The sequence below is a fragment of the Ciconia boyciana genome, chromosome 9 (genome assembly GCF_034638445.1).
Source record: "Ciconia boyciana chromosome 9, ASM3463844v1, whole genome shotgun sequence".
In the NCBI taxonomy this organism is placed as follows: Eukaryota; Metazoa; Chordata; class Aves; order Ciconiiformes; family Ciconiidae; genus Ciconia; species Ciconia boyciana.
Genome location: NC_132942.1, coordinates 14,464,716 through 14,480,001, shown reverse-complemented (window position 1 = coordinate 14,480,001; position 15,286 = coordinate 14,464,716). Strand labels below are relative to the sequence as shown.

The 15,286-nt window shown below is 36.8% G+C and overlaps 1 protein-coding gene across 1 annotated transcript in view; it reads right to left on the bottom strand.

The window, feature by feature from the left end:
- GABRG2 (gamma-aminobutyric acid type A receptor subunit gamma2) overlaps positions 1-15,032 on the bottom strand; it is a 70,315-nt gene extending 55,283 nt beyond the window's left edge. Inside the window, exon 1 of the mRNA XM_072873296.1 lies at positions 14,926-15,032. Within this exon, the coding sequence (XP_072729397.1) occupies positions 14,926-15,032 (107 nt within the window). The remainder of the gene's footprint in view (positions 1-14,925) is intronic.
- Between the last annotated feature and the right edge of the window lie 254 nt (positions 15,033-15,286).

Genomic DNA, 15,286 nt, shown 5'->3' with positions numbered 1-15,286 from the left:
ACATTGCATTAATGGGAATCACACTTCCATCGCACTTATCAGCAACGTTATAGCCCATATCTTTGGTAAACCAAGTGGGTCAGAGAAACCCTTAATGATTAGGGGGCCAGTCAAAAATAAATTTAAAACCAGTATAGGTTTATTTTGAGTATATTCTTAATTCTTGCTTCTTTCAGATCATGGAATTATCATTACTGAAATGTTTATTAGATAGAAATATGTCTTGAAGGAAGAAAGAGCTGAATGAAGAGAAAATAGTTGCTTGATACACATATCTTTAATTAACTCATCATGAAGCTAACTCATTCACAAAATGAGTGTAAGCAAATGGCGAAAATTAAACTGTTTTCTGTGGGTTTTTTTAAACAATTCTTCTGATTTAACTTCATTTTTAATGCATGGTAACCAATAGTAACCCATGTGTTCCCACATAAACCAACTTATATCATGCAAGACGCTGTTTGCACTCATGCTCATAAAACAGACTGTGCAGGGGTGGATGTGGAATTTAGTTCTGATAACAGGGTAGTTGTGTGATACATTAAGAACGTAAGTGGCAAGCTAATGTCTCTGTGTCAGCTGAGTAGGAAAACTGTCAACAAGTGTGCCTGAATTTCCCCTATGGAATTTATTTATTTTGATGAAATGGCCTATGTTGGTTTTGTTGTGGCATTCTGATGGACTTTCCTTGGTGGTTGGTATTATTGGGATGGCTTCATGTCAGAGTCTCCTTAATTCTGTGGGGCATACGAACATCCTAGCTTCTGGATAAGGATCGTTAGCACCTCTGCTGTAATGTGCACCCAGGCAGGGTTTTTCAATGGCAATGTCACCCCATGCCTGTACCCCTCTATGCTGCATTCCGTGTCCACTTCTCAAGGCCTCTGCTGTCGCACTAGGCTTGTATTTCTCTGCACTACATAACTATGTAAATAACTCATTCTTCATAGAGTCACTGCTTGTTACTATTGTCTATATAAAACTATGGTTGTACCATACAAAAAGTCAAACAAATTAGCCATAGACGCCTGGTCAATTAGAGAAACTGCTGTGGCAGCTAAACCAGGTAAAACAAACCTGTGGGTAGGTCAAGAAAGTTCAGACCCAGCAGACCTGACAAGCCTCTATCCTGAGGCCTTGCAAGCTTAGTGCAAAGATCATGGCCCGTCATTAGCAATGGCAATGTTGTATTGCAGGGCTACATGCTGCAGTTCACAAATGTTCCTTCCAAGGTGGATATTGATGCAAAGTTGCTACATCTTCCTTTCCTATTTATGCCCCACTATGACAAATGTTTTGGAACACAATTTCAAAAAGAAATGCCGGGGTCCAGAAAAAGATGTAAAACACATACTTTGGATATCTATTCCATAGAAAGAAAATCGCACTATTAAGTATATTCAGCTTCTTATGCAAGAACTTCAAGATCTTTTTCTGAAAAATGGTAAATTGTTTTATTGCTGCTAACTAATAAATAATATGGTGACTCTGCAACTTTATTTTAATGAGAAGAAACTGTGTATGGGTTCACTCAGTGTCTTATTTCTCTATTTTTGGCCTTTCTATCAGTCTCCAGTAAGAAGAATGTAAGACACGTAACATGCAAATTCTTCCTAGCTCTGAAATTTTTGACATTTGAGTGGGCTAGGCATAATGAATACTGCAAAGCCTATCTTCCCATCCCTTATATTTAAATGTGACTATTAAGGCTAGTCAAAACACCAGGAAAATAGGAGCAATTTCTATTTCACACACATACAAACATATACCTCCCAGACTTTTCTTTTTCCTCCAGAAATATTTTGGTATACCTTTTTGGACTATCTCTCATCAATATAATAGAATTTTATTTTATAAATTGTCATTGTTCTGATTATGATCAGAGAAGTTTGGCTTTGTAAAAGAAAAGAAACTTTTAAAGAGAAAGCTACTAGAAACTTATTTTATAAGTAGATGGTATTCAGGGATGGAGAACAATGGATGCCTCATAACTCAAAAAGAGGCCAAGAATCAGAACAATAACCAAGTACAAGCAGAAGCTAAGAGTGGGTTTGATTAATGTGTGGAACTGGCTACAAGGGTCAGAAATAGCAGTCGATGTAGCCATAAACATATTCCAAAAACATTATTTTGAAAAACTGCATTGGAAACCAAGTTTATAAGGTACAACTATTACTGATTTATTTCTGAAATTCCTGGAGGGGAGAAACCACATAAAGGTCTAGGAGATGTAGACTCATGTAACTGGAGTTTCAAAATCTGTTTAGCAATGGAATAATACAGAGTGCAGAAGATACTACAGAGAATGATACAAAGTACAGAAAGATATACAGAGGTGAAAATGTTTCCTTCAGTTTGAAAGATTATATAAAAGGATTTTTTTTTTCTCTTCATCTTCACTGCAGCTCTATACCGGGGCTAAATCAGAGGATCCACTAAATGTGCTGCAGAGACTGTTTCAGATGTAAACCAAAATGTCCATATATTCAGGCCACAATGTCCAGATCCCCACCAGGTTTCCTTGGCCTTTTCTCAGAGCTGTATGGAGCATCCACTATGGCATGACAGCAATAAGCTTTAAAGGTGAATCAATACAAGACCAAGCAGCGATAGGCAGCTGCTACCATCTGACATTACTAAGTCATCTTGAACTAGTCCATTCCCAGCTGTGGGAGCTCTATTTAAGAGATGTGAGCACCAGCTACATGTGGTGTCATTTATGCTCTCATGTTTGTGAGCACTGACACAAGATCCACGAAGATATTTAGGGTAGTCACACAAAGCATAATGGCAACTAAGAATAAGCTAATTGGCAAAATGCAGATGGTTTCAGACCCCATTTTCTATGGGTACAGAGAAGGCACCATAATGCTTCAGGATTTTGTTGGTCCTTGGTGGATCTTATCCAGACTGCATAATCAGGAACTTTTTAAAAACAGGGAGTCTTTTCATGACTTGGGCAGATGCCAGATGAGACCATCAGGTGTGGATGGAGACCTGAAAACTTGGGAAGAGGGCAAACCCCTGAAATTAATGGAACATGAGCAGAACCTAAGGAAGGATAAAGATGTTTTACTAATCATAGCATATCTCCCACATGGATAAATTCATCTTCAGTTTCCCTTGCTACAGCTCCAGCAGCTTTTTATGAGCTACAGACTTACGCAAAATAACTGGCAGAGTATTCATGAGAAGAAATTCCACTGGAAGCCACTGAAGTAAAACTTCTACATGCAATTTATCCTCCTGAATCCCTAGAGAATTTGGCAAACATACCTCAAAATAATTTGTTAAATAAAGAACAGGTGCTATTCCAAGCCCTACAGTTTTCCAGGAGGCATTACCAGTGAAATAATTTAGAAGAGAGGACATAACTGGAATACACTGGCTGGCAATGTTGGCATTTTTAGCTTATTTCTGTCAGATTTTCCAGGAGTATGCTTTTCACACTGCCAACTTCTCAGTATTCTGATGCTGGTGCAGAAAACCGTGTTGGTAAACATTTAAACACAAGTGAAAGTGCTTTCCTGGATGAGGGCTTGAATGCTTAAAGCCTTGCAGAATTGAACCCCAGTTTAGCTGCCTCAGCCAGTTTCCCAAGGTGTCATTGCAGACATGACATCTCTGTTAAAGAAATACATTCTTCACATGCTTTGGAATTCTTGCAGGTAAACTAAAATGAGAAGTCCTATTTAAAATATGTAGTATTTACAATTGGACATAATTCGACTATTAAGCTTCTGTTTTTTTTCATTAAATCCTTTCATTACTATTTTATTGAGGAGCTCAGAACATTGCATATGCAGGTAACAAATGCAGATAACAAATGCTTCTCATTTTTCAATCTGAATACATATTGCATTGAATTTAATCACCTCTGCTACTCATCTACTATAGAGAGATTAAAAGAGATAGTGCTTTGGGGACCATAACAAAAGAATTGATTTTACAGATATAGAATATTTCCCGTTTTTTTTTTTTCTTCTTTAACAAACTGTATAATTAAAGCTGCAAACAATTTTCTTTCTAATACTCTCCAGAGGCTTCACATACTCAGAACTTTTTCAAAGTTACTATGTGAGCTAAAATTCTTGGTTTATGGCCAAAGAATAATTTTATTTCAAAGCTTAAAATAAAATCCACTTTTTGAAATCTGTAAGGCTAAAATTATCCCTATTCCCTTTTAAAATCAAATCTATATAGGATTTGTTTTCACACATATAATCCCTAGATGACTGAATAGTAAATTCTGGAACTCATTATAGAAATAATCCATATTAAGAAGTATACCCAGAGTAAAAATTATTGGATATTGAGTGGTTAAAGTGTATTAAGTGGGCTTAAAAGTGGTTGGATATTAATAGCAAATAATTTGGAATTGCTTAATTTCATTTCTGAGAAATGAACTCTCTCTAGAGGCAGTGGTGGCATGTTGTGAGGGGAAAGAAACACTGTCCTCACCTGGGTGAAACAGAGGTATTTTACAACCTTTTGACATCAAGGAGGCAGAGTTGTGGATCTGTATCACAATAACCAGCAGCAGAGAAGAATATTTTTGTGTTGCTCACCATTGCCTCTTAAATATGGTGCTCAGAGCCTCATTAGTTATGCTGGACTTGGAAGTTAAGAATTTGGCCCTAAAGATTTGTGGTGACTTTAATCTCATGTGCTGCATTAGAGCTTTGTTAAGGTTTTAAGTCATTTAAAGGTCATTTTAAGTGGATGCTTTAAGTCTTTAAAGCAGCTGAGTGAGGTTTTTTAGCATTTCCTTTAGAAACCAGGGAAATAAAATGAAAAAAGCCATTATTAATGTAATGTTGATTGCCCTTGCCCCAAAGAGATTACAAATATCTGATATGTTTATTCAATACAATGCAGTCTTTGATACTAGTTAATTATTTTTGTCCAATAAAAGAGCAGCAATATTTGTGATTGTATTCTAAGGTCCTCCAAATATTTTGCTGCTGGTAACCTTTCCCTCTGCCAAATCCTTACCTTCCAAGAAAATAGTGATTCCTTTACTACGTTACAAAACAAAGTTGTAATACTCAAACATATTTGGGTTCATAGCCCTCACAGGCTGTAGGAGCAAAACACATCATTTCAGTTATGTATACAGAAGCCAACAGGTGTCTTTTCAGTCTTCAAGATCAGCTCCTAAGACAGTTCTTGGCAGTGTAGATCTTATTACATGGATCACACGCCTCATCTTCTTTTCCAAGCCATCTTACAGCATGACCACTCCTCTAACCAAAGTGACTTACTGTAGTAAGGAGTTACTTTCTCTGCTTCTCTCTCACTTTACTGCATAACTGAGAGCTGCTACCAGCTTTCTCACTTGTGTTCTTATTTGAGTGTGGCATTTCCCTAGCCTCTAACTTCCAAAACTTATACACGGGCTATCTTCACTTCATGGAAAAGGTTGCCCTGCATTTGTCATCTTTGTTAATTTGATCATAATAACTCATCTTTCTGAATCCCTGCACTGATTTTCTATTTGAAGTAATAGCAGGCTTCTTGTCACTGTGTTAAAAATGCTGTGTAAGTCCAGCCTTCATAATTCACTTCCATATCTCCTTCAGTTCTGCCTCCTATTCACAGCAACTGTACAGCCTTTTGGGGCTCATAGCTCAAGTCCTTGCTCTCTGTATTAAGTAACTCTAAGAGCTACCAATGATTCAGCTGTAGAAGGTCAAGCTGACTGTAATCTTAATTATATATCAATTATTTGGTGGCATTCTTCATTCACTGACATTTGTATGCTTGTTTCCCTTTGGTGTGGTATCTGTTTGGACAATATTTTTCCAATTGTTTTGAAAATATTGGCTGTTACCACAAATAAGCATGAGCTAATGATCTGCATATAGAATTATATTATTGATTTTTTGGGGGTCAGGTGATTACTTTTCTGCACACAGAGGCAGTTTGAATGCCTAAATTTTGGAAGAATGGCTCTTAGGCCTATAAAAGTAGAAACCAGAGTCTTTGTTCAGGACAGCAGAAGGGGAAAGATGATTGCAGACTCCTTGATGAACTGTTCTCCCTTGCCTGCATCAGTATCTGCTGTACACCTGACTGAAGCCTTTTTAGTGTTAATCTACAGTGTGAAGTCTTTTGTGTCTTCATCAGTTTTTGGAAAGGAAAAGCAGAGTACATCCTATACCACCCTTTCCCAGGATGTACACGAAATGGCTAAGATGTGACTGATCTCTTTATCTGACCATTATGAGCATAATTAATCCTGGTTTGGTGACAAACTTTCTCCAGCTTTATCAAACATATGCATGGATCAGGAGGTTGCAGAAGTGCATTATCACTTAATAATATATTGAATAATACATTGATTAGTTTAGTAAGGCTTTCTAGCATTATCTCATTAATATTAATTGCTCTTCATTTTCTCTTTCTCATTCTTTCTCTTTCTATCTCTTTTTCTCTCTCTTGAAAAATAATCTAAGGGAATTAAATGAAAGTGGAATTCAGTAGATAATCCTCAATCTGTCACAACAGGAGGATTTCTGTTTAGATATCTTACTACAGATTAACAAGAGCTTCATAAGACCAGAACATGCTATTCGTGTTACACAATACAACATTGAATCACTACTGAAGGAAAACATTCATTTTCTCATATCACCCACTGTTTTCCAGGGAATTCTGTCAGAAGGTTATTTTGGGTATGCATGAGATCCTCTTTAAGATGCATTTCTCATCAATGTATAGAACCATAGGTATTTTTCTGTAGAACATGGAGCATTCAAAGAGCTTAAGATGATAAATAGCTCAGAAAAAAGCTAGCCTTACATCTCAAGGGTTCACACCAAAGTCCAAGATGACTTTCAGTAAAAAATACAATTTCATAAATGGTTACCTGCATCATTTGGAAAGAGCTAATGCAAGCATAAAAAGCAGATATCTTCTTCTTGTTCCATTCCTTTCAAATGCTCATTATTTTCCTTCATTTATTTTAAATAGGGGGCTTTTTCGTATATTGATGTTTTATTTCTGGTAATAATCTGTATATGTTGGCTTAGGTTTTGTAAAAATGCTGCTACTTTAATGTTTTGCTGGCTGTCTGAGAAGAGATGACAGTTCTATCTTGTAAGAGTAATATTTAGTTTCATATACAATGGCCAGATTTCACAGCTAGGCCTACGCATTGTGGTGTACTTTACTGAATATGTGTGAAAATGTCCTTCCACTAAATCTGAAAAAATAGAACTCATCCTGTAGATGAGAAAATCTGACTTACACATTAGTGATTTTATTCCTTAATGATAATCATTTGTTGCATTGAGATTCTTGTATAAATTACTGAAGTTCTATTACCTGCTATCACTTTGCAGTAATCGTAATGTAATGATTACTCTGGGTCACATCAGCTATATATTGTGCCATATATTCTGCATCTAGCAGATGCCAATAGCAGAAGCTAAGAGCAAAAGATCAGGGCAAGAATATAACGATGCTTCCCTGGTGAAGTCTCTCCGCTTCCAGAACCATGCAACTAGAGATTTCCTGTAACGAAATGTTACCACTGAGTTTAATGGACTTGGAAGAATTTTTCTTCTTTTTGAATCTATATAAATCTTTGGGCTCTGCATTACTTCACTGATTAGAAAGAAAACCATTTTCATGAGTTTTCAGGCAGCCAATGATAACTTCATTGGGTGCCTATGCCCTTTATATAAGAGAAAACAAGTAATGCTTCTACAGTCAACTTTTTCCATGTTGCTTAGGTCATCACATGAAAAAGCATTATGTAGCTGAGGTAGTCATTTACATGGGAAGGTGTTTGCTACATTTCTCTTCTGCTTATGCAGTCACTCGTGGTTTTCGGCAGCATTAAAGCCTTCTTTTTTTGACAGTAGTTGTGTTAAAAATATTACCCAGTTATATAAATAAGAGGATATCACCGTGTGTCAGACTGACTACCCAATATTCAGTCTGACAAGACTTGCATATCAATTTCCTGTCACAACTATACAAATACCCTAGAATCACACTAGATGTAATCCTCACTGTTCTCTCAATAGTTTTCTTCAACCTACCACCTTCGCCCCTCTTTTACCTCAGTTTGTCTCAGCCAGTTGGCAGGTGCTGGGACTTGTGAAAATATGTACCCACTACCTCCCTCTTCCTACTCTTTTTTCATATGGGTGAAAAAAAAAAAGATAGTTTCTTGTAAATTTCTCACATTGAAGGAGATGGTTACACATTCTGATATAAATGAATTTCTAACCACTTCATATGACAAGTTTAAAGGCAAGTAATATTATTTTCTTGTTTCCAGAGATAAAATTAAATGCTGTTTTCTCCACCTTCTGGCTTAGTGCAAAGCTGAATTTCTTCTTAATTGGAAGAATCAAACAAGCAGGTTACTTCTGGACTTCACAAATAGAAAACTGGACCCAATTCAAACAGCAAAGCTCCTACTTACTGCACTGGAGCTGTTCTGAGCCAGGAGCTCACCTGAATAAAATGCCTGTGAAGAAAATACACCTCTATAGGTGTACACAGTAGGTGAATTCAGACTCTCATGGTACGCTTTTTACTAGCATCATGACAATTTGGGTCATAACCCAGTATCAAAAGGAAGCATGCACTGAATGTTAAGTTTCAAGTCATCAGAAGTCACTCCTCATATTGAGTCTAAAGTCTAAAAAAACTCAGTGCATTTAGAATGGACACTTTATGCTGTTCTTTTCTCATCTCCCCTTCAGCTAAAATAGCTCTTCACCCTGTTTTTTGTGCTTTGGATATATTCAGTAGGGGCAATTTCATTAGTGCTCAACAAGTTTGGATTTAGTCTCATTCTATGAAATAGGCTCTTCCTTATTTGATAATAATTATAGTTACCTGACTATGGTGATGGACTTTTTTTTTCTGCAATTTATGGTTCTTTCCTGGTACTTTCTACAGTCTTTTTATTCATCATATAATGAATGTATCTTGTTCTAAGTAAACAGCCTCCACCTTTGAGCCCAGAAGCATACCTCTACTTCCAGTGAAGTTACCTGGATGTCTATTTCTATCATCAGTTGTCATATCTTTTCTAAAAAAAGATAAATAAACATATCTCTTTCTCTTTTACTGACACAAAGTCTCCTTAGTTCTTGTTCAGAACTTCTATTCACAGAAAACAAGCTCTGTTCTTGAATGTCCAGAGGGCTAGGACAAGACCTATGTGCCGCTTAAGATCAATTTACATTACAGTCTGTGGGCTGAAGTGGAGTCTAAAGTTTAAGCCGATCTTCTATACAGAATAAAAAAGAAGGAATGAAGAAAAAAAGTGTTTAGAGGTATTCTAAATCAGTTATCTGGAATGTAGGTTGAGAGCTTTCTGCAAAAAGTAAAAGCATTATGCAGTGTAAGAAACACTTCTTGAAGATTCTTACTGAGTTTTAATTTAACTTTGGGTTATTTCCCAGTTCTTACTTATGAACACATAACTACCTGTAAGAATTTATACTGTATAGGTCGTAGCTTTTCCCTCAGCAACAAACTTCAGTGGGTCAGGGATTACTGAGAGGATCCATTACTGAGATTACTAGGCCCATCATGTGAGGAAATTCCTAAAACTGCTGAGATTTTCAGCGTTAGGTATAGGATAAGGTGCTGATTTCTTAGTAGACATAACTGGGAAAATGGACAATCAAACCTTACCATCTGTGTTAAAAGGAATTTATATTGCAATAAATGTCCATTAAAGTACAGCACTAGATAGGGTATGAAGCATGAAAATTAAAAAACCCCCAAACTTCAGTTCTAACATCGCTATGTCAATCATTTTTCTTTATATGTATGTTTTCTAAGCCCGAATTCATATTAAGCGAGCCCCCAGCTAGCATTGTATTCTTCACTGCCATTCTCACATAACTGACCTCCTTTTCTGTATAAGACTGAGTGGGGCTGCAGGTACAATAGTTCGTAAAGCAGCAGTTCAGACTGTACCAATGAAGCAGAGAACCACAGTACACTCTAGTTATTCTGTTGAATGTTTTTAAAAAAAAATGATCAAATGATCACCCTAATAGAATCTTTGTATCTAGGAATATATAGAACTTTTATAGCTAGAGTGGCTGAACATAACAAGGGAAAGGCTACAGGGTACTGAGCTAGCTTCAAATGAGCTAGTGCATCTCCACATTGCAGGACAGTGCCAGTCAGAGGTATTGACCTTAAAACTACCTCTGCTTTGGAGCTTACTTGAATGTATCTCTACAAGGTACTGTGCTGATCAGTACAGAAATACTCTAAGCAGGCATAAGAGGCAGAGTATGAAAAAAAATCAGCCTTCCTATGAAAAGAAATAAGCGTGTGCATCTGTTTTTACTCACCTGTGTCTAATGCTTTATCTAATCCTTTAATAATTCATGCTTTCAATTCACAATTCAGTTCTTTGTTCTCTTATTGGAGAAAGTGGTGGTCGTTACTTAAGTATATAAGAATTTAATTGTACTGGGACTGAGACTTGAAATGAGTTTCCTTTAGCCAGACATTTGCTTCTTTTTCCTTCATCTGTTCACTTCTATCAGAGTCTTCTTCCCTTTTTTGTGCAACTGTTACAGAAGTTCTTGACATATGCCAACAGAGCAAACGTAGCATAAAGAGGAAAACAATGTGATCACAATCCAAATCAACAAGATTTTTTTTCCAGATCAGCACTAATCAAGAACAGTTTAAACTTAAGAGCCAAAAGCATGATTTGGATGGCCACAAAGAAGACATATAATATGAATCATATGGGAAATACTACATTAAAAGAGTAGATTAATTTCCTAAGCTATTTTTACTGTAGTTAGTTTCTATAGTTTTTTATTAACAAGTTTCACTTCTCAGATTTTCAGAGATTCAAATTTTCTGAAAGACTTTTTAACATCACTTTACATATTCATTAGAGTATTTTGGAATACATGAATTTTGGCATGCAGGTTATGGTTAGGTGGTATAGTCACTAAAGCAGAAGTTAGTTAAAGGGTTTAATCCACATCTCCAGATCATTATATACTTGCAAGTAGGGAAACAGTGTCTGTAATATTTTTTTCCCCGTCAAGGTATTAATAATGAGATAGTGAGAATTTTACTTAATTGTTCAAATCTACTTTAGATCAGTGTTTTTGGTAGTCTTTTTATTACAATAATAGTTGTTCCAAGTTTGTATCCCAGCATTACAGCTGATAGCAGTCAGGAATGCAGCATGGCTACGAAAAACTTAAAGACAGCCTCACCCTCCTTGCTACCCCTGAAATGTTCAAGTAGAGTGCAGGTCCTGTGTCCATGCAGCCTCAGCTCTGCTGAAACAAACACTAGTATACAGGCCAGTCAGCACTAAAAATTCAATTTCATAGTATCATAGACAAGGATAAAGTCCTGATTTAACAGCACCTAGATTCACATCTTCCATCATGACACTTCTTTAAAAGGGACCATTCCTTGTTAGTTGAGAAATTGTCTCTTGCTGAGCAACATCTTGTTCCAATAATGCTCCAAGTGGGACTTCAGTGGGACCTCTGACTTTAATATTGGTGTTATACACTGTGTGAAAGTATTGGAAGCTAGTGTACAAATAACTACAGCTGCAGGATTAATACCAAACCAATGTTAGCAACCTTTACAGTAATTCTAAGTGACTGTTCAGCTCAGGGATATTCATGCCCCTTTTAATCATTATTTTTATATCACTTATCACACAGTGCAAGAACCCAGCTGACACTGCTAGTACTTTACAAGAACAAAACAATTTTTACTCCCATGTTTAGTAATTTACTAGTAAAAATGCATATATTCATATATGCACCAAACTATTCTGGTGCTACAATGATTGCTTTAGTTATGCTTTTTGCTGATCAGTCTTGACAGTTTTCAGTTTTAGGTATCTAGCGGCAGTGTAGAAACATTGCCATGACACTATGTGAGCACTAACAGGTGAAAAAAATAAAATAGCTAGTGTCCAGCATTTCACATTTGGACATTGCTTTGCACTGTGTTCATGTGATTTTTTGCAGACAATTTGTTAAAGCTAAGGACTATGCAAAAATTACTAATAAAACCTATATGTAAATAGTGTGCAGTGTATAGCTTTAAATCTATTTGAAACTTTGCTGGTGAGTGAGTTCTATTACATGTAACATGTTAATTACCTATTATGTTCAATAAGTGTAATCAAATAATTAGTTCCAATTAAACCCCATATTGAGGTGTGCAAATATTTTATTTACATTTTTAAAGTGTTTCTAAACCCTAAGATTTTGATGCACGATTTTCAGAAATTTGGAGGTTGGTTTCACTCATTTTCACTGAAACACAGCTTCTAGTCAATATGATGGACTGCACAATGCTGTTACACTAGTCTGAGTGATAAGATGATGGGGGAACTTTATGCAAGAAGTTTGCAGTACAGTTATGAATGTCAAGAAACAAACTGGAAGAAAGCACTTCCTAAAACTTTAGTGTGCACAATTGTAAGGATGTACTCTGTGCATGTAATAAAACTAATACATAAAATTATTGTAAAGGTAAAATACTGCAGTGCTGTAATATATTTGTTCTGAATTCATTCAAATCATGGTTTGATGAAGTCAGTGCCAGAATTTTAGCTACTTCCATTAATGCCTGAATGATGCCTTAACTTTCCTCTTCTTTCTCTAATCTTCTAAAATATCAACAATTGTGCAACAATTAATTTCTCTATATAGTAATTTTTTGTATTAATAGGGGAAAAACTTCTGCACAATATTGGTAATCAATTTTTATGTGTTCAATTACTTTGATCAGATTCTGCAAGTACTTAAACTTTTGTCTGTATTCTGATTCATGTCAACACATTTATTCACATGCATAACACGGAGCACATACATTAGTGTTCAGTTGCATTGGTCTTTAAGACTTTCAATGTCTAAGACAAGCAGCACGTAATACAATGACATTCCCCTCCTTCTGAAGTGTTTCATGAGTTTTTAACAAAGAAAAACTTTCACCCTGGCTATAAATAAATGGTATCTAAGTTCAACTTCTGTGACTTTGTCTTGGTCCATGAGTCTCCAAAACTAATAGTAAGGTTTCTTCCACAACAGAAGGAGAAAAGTGTACTGATTATTAGAATTAAAATAATATTTGCATACCGACTCATTTAAAATATTTTCGTAAAGCACTAAGGATCATTTTCTCCTTTCCTTGTAGCTTTCTAATATTGTTTCTCTGTCTATTATTTATTCTTTAAAATTATGAGGTCAGGAAGCTGTTAGAGGAAACCATCTTGGCTATCAGATGGCTATGAACAGAAAGCAGAACCTTTTGCTGAGATAAAACTTTAATTTGCATTATGAAGAGTTTCTTTTAAAGCTCATGAAATAATTTTGGTGAAATTCCCCTCAGGCTACGGTATTCTGAAAGATGAGTGAAAAGAAAGAAGTGTGTTAAAATAAATATCTGGGACTATTTTAGTGGAAGCTTTATGTCAAAATAATCTGAGACCCTGTGTTCATGAAATCCTGTAAAAGCTCATTTTCCATTGCTCTATTCACATAGTAATCATAAACAATTCTGTAAGAATCAGAGCTAACTTACACCTGTCTTACTCCCAATAACAAAGTATCCCTCATGGTAGGCTCACCAAGTTTTATTTCACTTTATACTCCATTTTCAACCATTTTAAGTTTCTTTTCACAGGAATTCTTCACTAAGTCCTTTTAGCATGAAGAAAGTTACTCTAAAACTCAGCAACTTTTAATTTCCCTGTCCAATAATTTTGGGCTTTTATTTTGCTTAGAACTAAAATCCTACCACGGCAACTACAAAGTCTGATTTTTCTTAAACAAGCAAACAAAAAAAGCAAAGAGAAAGAACCCACTTTTCAGTATGGTAGTTTCCATGTAAAAGGAGGGGGGAAGAAAGAAGGTAAATTTGAATGAGGAGCCTGTATGAATACAACATTAATAGTAGAAAAGAGAGTGGACACTAACTTTTCTAATGTATCAATGACAACATGGCTTATGCAGCTGTGAGGAAAAGTCTATTACCACTTGAAAGGCCAGGTACTTTGCAATGCAGTGCTACTTTCTCATCTAACCTGTTAAATGCACAGTCCACAAATTTTTGCAAGAGTGTCTGGTTCAGTGTAATGCTTGGCACTGCAGCAATACTCACTCCCCCCCTCCACTTTCTACTCATCCACATATAAACTCCTTCTTCCTCTGCTGTTAAGATTTTTACCTCTTTACATTTATGTATACAATACACATATGCAGCATGCACAAGTTGTCTTCAAACAGTACATGTGTCAGTGGGGGGGGGTAAATGCTATTGTAAACATTCATCTCGTGTGATCAGCGAACATTATTACATCCCATTGCTTGTTCCATCAGCATTAAAAGCATTTCAGTAACTGGGAAATGCAGGCAGCACCTCGCTGCCTGCCTTGGGAGGGTTGTGCAGAGATCTGCATCTCTGTCCTTGGTCCTAAATCCTTGCACTGGCTCCTTACAGACGGAACAAACGTACGGCGCTTCGGAGCCCATAGCCCAGGCACAGCCATGATGTGGCTGCTTAGGTGAAAACAAGCACGGATGCACTGACATTCTGCCCACAAAACACAGCTGTATGATAACTCCATGCACTGTAGCAAACAATAATTCAGAGATAAAAGGCTTCATTAATATGGCATCAAATTCTATGCAACACCCGGCATGTACCACTATCACACACACCCGCTGCTTACCCTCCCTGTCCATTTCAGAGCGACAACAATTGTAAGAGAAATAAAACATTGTAAGATCTCAGCTGCTAGGATACAGATGAATGTAATGCCACTATCCAAACCTCCGGCATTCTCACCACAGCTCTGCAAATTTGCAAACAGATTCTTCACCCCCCCAGCCCTCCCTCTCCCCCCCCCCCCCAACAGAATCAGAAAGCACATCTTACCACTGGATGAAAGAGAGGAACAGAAGTGCCCACACCATCATTTTGAGAGAAAATGCAGGATTCAAGAATGCAGTGCTCCCCAGGCTTGTTGGATTTGGAGGAATCATCTCTTTTTCTCCCCCCCCCCCGTTTTTTTCCCCTTTCCTCTTGGTTGCAGATGGATCCGTCCCCTTCTTTAATTTTTTTTTTGGTAGTGGTTCTCCCCCCCCTCCCTACCAGGTCCCGTCAGTGGGATGATACATTGCGCCCAGCTGCGGGAATTAATATGCAGGGGGACAGAAATTAGATCTGCACAAGCCCTTTGCAGATATAATCAGAAAACGTCAGCTCAGGCAGCAGGCAGCAGCTTCCAAATCTAGGG